Source organism: Miscanthus floridulus, chromosome 9 (assembly GCF_019320115.1).
Source record: "Miscanthus floridulus cultivar M001 chromosome 9, ASM1932011v1, whole genome shotgun sequence".
NCBI classification, from domain to species: domain Eukaryota; kingdom Viridiplantae; phylum Streptophyta; class Magnoliopsida; order Poales; family Poaceae; genus Miscanthus; species Miscanthus floridulus.
Window position 1 is genome coordinate 100,068,974 of NC_089588.1, and position 6,211 is coordinate 100,075,184.

The 6,211-nt window shown below is 42.1% G+C and overlaps 1 protein-coding gene across 1 annotated transcript in view; it reads right to left on the reverse strand.

The window, feature by feature from the left end:
• Positions 1–560: 560 nt before the first annotated feature.
• Positions 561–6,211, reverse strand: part of LOC136480398 (cycloartenol synthase-like) — a 12,822-nt gene continuing 7,171 nt past the window's right edge. The window contains exons 2-7 of the mRNA XM_066477952.1: positions 4,347–4,393; positions 4,113–4,256; positions 3,862–4,039; positions 1,372–1,452; positions 1,197–1,280; positions 561–680 (exon numbers count right to left, since the gene is read on the reverse strand). Coding sequence (XP_066334049.1) covers positions 561–680; positions 1,197–1,280; positions 1,372–1,452; positions 3,862–4,039; positions 4,113–4,256; positions 4,347–4,393 — 654 coding nt within the window. The remainder of the gene's footprint in view (positions 681–1,196; positions 1,281–1,371; positions 1,453–3,861; positions 4,040–4,112; positions 4,257–4,346; positions 4,394–6,211) is intronic.

Sequence of the window (6,211 nt, forward strand, 5' to 3'; positions counted from 1 at the left end):
ATACCGTGGAAGAAAATCCTCATGTCTCCACGTGGATCTTTTTCATGGTTCTAGATCAACTACCAATTCTTAGAAATCCAGGACCAACGTCATAACCCTAGGACTAGTCCAATCAGTGGAGGCAACAAGCACAATAAACATACCATGGCCAAAATCCATGAAACAATATGACACCAATGCACAATGCTTGTTAACGAGTTTTAGCTAGTATGCCCTACGTCCCCAAGGCATAAACAATAAAAATTAGCACATCTGAAAAATATCCGAGATTTCTTATTGCAATGTAACAGGTACATGGTACTAGTTTTTGTGTATCTTTTTGTAGAGAAAAGGAACTACAAGTATGTTGGATCAACGGTACATGACACTACTATTCTCAAGTAACCATTGAGTTCATATTGTAGAAAAATGCAAAAGGATGGATCAACGGTTATAGAAAATCAAGGTACTAGATAACGAGAGTGTAGAAGCTCTTTATAGTAAACGACATTTTTGCCACCATGTTGAATCATAAGCATATTGGCTATTGTCTCTTCGGAGACATCTGATAAGCATATCGGCTATTTCTTCCCTGCAACATGGACCCTGGTACGATACTCTCCTAGAGCCCATATAGGGAAGATGTTCCTGTACTGGGAGTAACCGATCATGCAATTTTGGTTGAAGACTCCAATGATCTCCTGTTGTACATAGTTAAAATTTATTAACAACTCAAAAAGTGGTCATTTGAGTAATGTGGCTATGTAAGGGGAAGAAAAGAGAGCCCTACAGAGATCGATAAAAATCATTTACGAGACTCGACGTTGTAGTTTGCAACAAATATCTATTATTTATCCTAGTTGTTTGATTCATATGTGATTTCCAAACTACAACTTCTAAAAGATTGGCTAAACTCATGAAATAAGAGATGCCCTCAATCTGAGTCCAGTATTTGGAAGATATCAAAAAAACAATAAGGTATTTTGTTGAACAAATGTGTTGTTCTACCTATATAGAATTATAGACCCCTCTTAATGCTGAAGCTTTGATATTACTGTTCAGTCTACATGATCCTATAGTCAAACGGGCAGAAGGAAATCCATTTTCTCCTTTGGCTTTTAAGACACAAGGTTTTTAACCAAGAATGTGTGAGATGGAAGAAAGTACAAATGAATGTTTTATTTCTCTTGCATCATATCAGTTAGGAGTATTATTACTTGCTGTGGAAATTCTCCGTCCTCTAACTGCAAGTCGATCAAAACCTTAGCTGCCCGATGCAGTGGTGCTGGATCTCTTTCTGCCTGTAACAATGAGGCAAAGTATATCCTTTACAAATGTGCACATTGTATCCATAAAACCCATGAGACACGTTTGTAAGACGAAAAGGTAGACCTGTTCTGCACGAATTAGGGCTAGCATGGCCCAACCAGTGTTCACTGCATGTGGTCGCATGCCTTCAAGATTGGTGTAAACCTGTTTCAATCCAAGTCAGAAGATCCCAGGGTAGATATAGCAGTTGTAAGGCTTCTGTACTCTCAAATAGTCTTGAGTTCAGTACTGCCATGACCATTTAAACATACAAACTAGACTGGAACATTTGATAATGAGGGGAATTGCAAGTGATAAGTGTATTATAGCAAATAACAGAATCACATGTATCAGCATCGGTACTGCTAGTGAGAAACCGAGTTATTTAAAATGAACAAACAGGTCGATTGAAGCCAAGCTACAACCGGAATCTGGAAGTTTGCCGTGTGCCCTCGGCAAAGGCTTTGCCGAAAGTTACACTCAGTAAACGGCACTCGGCGTACACAGAGTAGGCAAAGAAACGAGTAGGCAAACGTTTCTTTGCCGAGTGATTTTTATCGGGCAATCGGCAAAGACTTTGCCGAGTGCTAAAACTGACACTCGGCAAAAAAAAGCAACGTGACGGCGAGAAGACGTTCATGGCGCATTTGCCAAGTGTCTAACGGCATAAGCACTCAGTAAATATGTCTTGTTTGCCGAGTGTCGACGGAAAAAAAAAACTCGGCAAACAATGGTTTTTGCAAAAATAAAAAAAAGCCCGATCGTGCCGTGCCCGTCCCCGACTGGCGTGGTCCGCACCGATGGCCGCTTGGCGTCCAACAAGTGCGCGCCGGCGGCCGTGACGACGGCCACGGAACGCACCGGCGCCGCCGTGTCCTAGTGTTCCCGCTGTCGTTCCCGTCGCTCCCACCGCTCGGCCGCTCCCCGCTCCAGCCATTCGCGCGCCCGCAGCGACCGCCGCTCCCGACGCCCGCGCTGCCCTGCCCGTGCCGCCACGGCCTCGGCCCCACCCGCCCACGCCACCCCGCCCGCCCGGCCATGAACGCCTCCTGCCACCGTGTCGTGCCGCCCACCGCCAGTCGGTGTCCCGCGCTCGCGCCGCCCTGCCCGCGCCGCCACGGCCTCGGCCTCGGCCGCCCGCCCCGCGCACCCCGGTCGTGGCCGCCTCCTACCGCCGTGCAGCACCGCCCACCGCCGGCGGGTGTCCCACGCCCGCCGCCACCCTCCTGCCCCTTGCCCCTTGGAAGATGAGGTGAGAGGAATGGATAAGGAGAGAGGGAGAGGGAAGGGATAAGAGGGGAGGGATCCAGGGAGAGGAGGTTCGGGCCAATGGGAGAGCTCGATTTTGAAGACACGGATCGCTGATGTGGCGCAACATGTTTCTTTAAGTTTATAAAGTGTTGAGTTTGCCGAGTGTGGAGCTCGGACACTCGGCAAAGATGGCTTTGCCGAGTGTCAAGGTTTGGGGCACTCAACAAATATATTAGTTATTTTTTTATTTCCTTGTTTTTCATAACGTGTTTTTCCTTTTTTTTTGTTCGATGTACTTTGAAAATACCTTGTCAAATTGACTCAACAATATATATATATATATATATATATATATATATATATGATTTTTCTACAAATATGATTCCATTATTTTATGCAGTTACAGCTCAAATTTAATTTATATCATTGAAAATTCTATAATTGCACATAATAAATTAAAATTATCAAACGGATCCAAAAAATTACCAAAATTTCACATGAAACAATCTATGTTCTCTATTGCCTATAAAAAAAGTTTTGAAGTCAAACCCCAATTCGACCGTGGCTTTGACTCCAAATCTTACCGATTCCTTCTCAACGCTATGATTTTTCTTCTGAGATGCTTCGGTCTGTAAACATTGTATGTGACAAATTGTGCGAAACCTTCTCAATTTTTTACCACAGCCTCCACATATGATATCATCACATCATGACAAATCTCATGATTTTCAGACTTCGTTTGCATTTTTTAGAATTTAAAAATCATTCGTCCACACGTTCGTGGTCGTGTTTCCTGAACAAGATGTTCGAAATTTCTTTTCATTTCTCGGGTAAGGCCTCACACTGGACTCAATAACATGAATATCATTTTTCTACTTATTTTATTCTATTATTTGAATCACTTGCAGTTCAAATTTGACTTGATTCAAAAAATTGCTTGAAATGCAATAAATTAATTAAATATAGCAAACAGATCTAGAAATATACCAAATTTTAACATGGAGTACCACATGTTATATGTGAAGTGTAGAAAAAATTTCAAGGTTGCAAGAGGGAAAAAAATTATTTCTTTGCCGAGTGCAAAAAAAAACACTCGGCAAACTTACTTCTTTGCCGAGTGCAAAAAAAAATATACTCGGCAAACTTACTTCTTTGCCGAGTGTTTTTTTGCAGCACTCGGCAAAGAGTTTGTTTGCCGAGTGCAATTATTTTGCCAAGTGTTTTTTCATATCACTTGAGCTTGTTTGGCGAGTGCCCGAGGAAATGCACTCGGCAAACATAAAAACACTCGGCAAAAGAGCCGGTTTCCGAGAGTGAAGTTACCTTGTCCTGACATGACAAATAGCTCTCTCCCCAGCCACCGGAAGGAAGCTCTTTTGATAATAGAAACTGACATGCCTTTTTTATTGCAGAACTGTTCTTGAACGTCCGGCCAGCACAAACTAATCCAAACACTGCAAACCATGTGGCGTTGGTGAAACAGACGCCCCAAGAGCCGTACCTGTTGGAAATACATATTGGTAAGTATGCTGACGAAGTGGCGTAATCTCATGGTGTCCGAATTAAATGCTGACCATGAACCATCGTTTCTTTGTATGCTCTCAATGAAATCTGCACCCTTGCTGATACAGTTGTCCACCTCTTTCCTGCGGTGCTCTGGGTAGAGTTTCTTAAATAAAGCTAGAGCTTGAATTGATGATGATGTGCATTCAACATACCTGTCAATTCAGTTGTGCATTTTGTTTGTGTTTTGTTTTGTTATTTCTAATAAAGCAGTATAAGAAAACTAAAGGGTTATTGCAGCTTACGGGTAATCAATCATTATGCCCCCAAAGGTCTCAGAAGGATTAATATGCTGAATTTGAGATAAAAATATGTCAGTACAGATAGAACTCAATTAACAATCCACATGGATAAATGTTGCTACCCTATTCAACAATGCATATAATCAATGAATGGAGCAGATATGTGCTAGTAGTTATTGTAATACCCTGAATATTTATTTAAAAAATAACGTATCAACCTAGCATACTAAAGAATGGAAGAAAATTCACTATTGGAATCTTCCATATCGGCATCAGAGATGATGGATGCATGTCTGTAGAGTGCTTTTAGTCGCAAATTTGTTTGCCGTATAATTGTTTTATGGAACTAGCTGGACGTTGGCATGACGGGTGTGGATCACCAATCGGTGTCTATGGTTTGTGTCATGCTAACAACCCTGTAACACATCCTTCATCCTCTTAATGAAATACAGGCCACCATGTTCGCGAAAAAGATGATGGATGCATAGTGTTTGTTGAGACAGATAAGTTTGACAGGACTTATGTCCTGTTTGGATTATGGATGAGTCCGTGGCGAGTCCAATAAATTTTGGAAATGATCGTAACTAACTCTGCTTGATTCATTGATTAGCTGGCCTCCAGTGTTTCTACATTAAGATAGATAGGTCAAAAATGTGTTTCTACATTAATATCTCTATATTTCATGTGCTATTCTCTTTCTACGCATAGATGGCTGTGATGTACTACAACCATGCGCCTCTCTCTTTCAATCTTGAACACCTAAGAAAGCGCAGAAAAAGTTGACCTATGATACTGTTAGGCTAGGAAACAGCCTCCCAGAGACATTATGATTAAGAAGAAGCATTAACTACATGCACGAGCCAAAAAAAACTATAAACCCCAGCATCGTCCTATAGGGCTGCCCTAGAGCCGACCATGACCTCCTATCCTCCTCGGCTAACGGTCACTGCAATGATCCCTTGCCACTATTTTCATATTGCTAGTGAGGGGATCTTTCTCTCTTTTCTCTTGCCATCGGGATTTGAACTTTGGCTAGTGTCCCACTCAACTAGGGTGCATGCCGCTAGGCAATACAGTGTTGGCACATGATAAAGAAGCAAGGATGATCTAGAAAGAAATTGATTAACTGACCTCCAACCATGCATATGACCTTGTGAGTTCAAATGTTGCAAATCCACCATTATCATTCTGCAAGGTAATTAAGACAGACATATAAGACACCGCTCCTCGGATAGAAATATTTGAAAGATAACACCAAAGAGAAATCACAGATAATTAAGGAAACATCACAAAAAAATCAAATCTTAATGAATAATTTAAGTTGGGTTGTTGCTTCCCCTTCAAGCTGTGTTTCTAAGAGAAATGAATGTCAAAGTTCTGCTGTAACTACATGTCAAGTTCTTTCAACTGTAAAAAAAGTTAGCATTATCCCATCCTCTAGAGCTGATGTGGAGGCATTTAATATACTCCAAACGGGAAATCACCGGCGTCAGTGTTCAAGATGCAGTCAGTTGTCGTACTGCTCATCTTCAAATGGTTTTGATCTTGGTTGACTATTTATGCAGCCAGTCCTCGCAATGGCATCCTCATCTATAGTCATAGACTTCCGTACCTACCTAGAGTCTGGAGGTCACTTGGCATCGACTCATGGAATCTCGTATTCGGATGTCTCGTTCTGTCTCTAGATGGATCCTATGTATTTTGGACATGTGGCGTCCGATTATAGTTAGCCAAGACTGGAAGGCATGGCAGGATTGACAGGAAACAATTTGGAGAGGCGGGTATTGGGGAACTTGGATTTGGTGGTGTCAGTTTAGGTGCCGGTTCCTCAACTCCAGGGAGAAATCTCTAGGTGTGGCCTTAGTTGG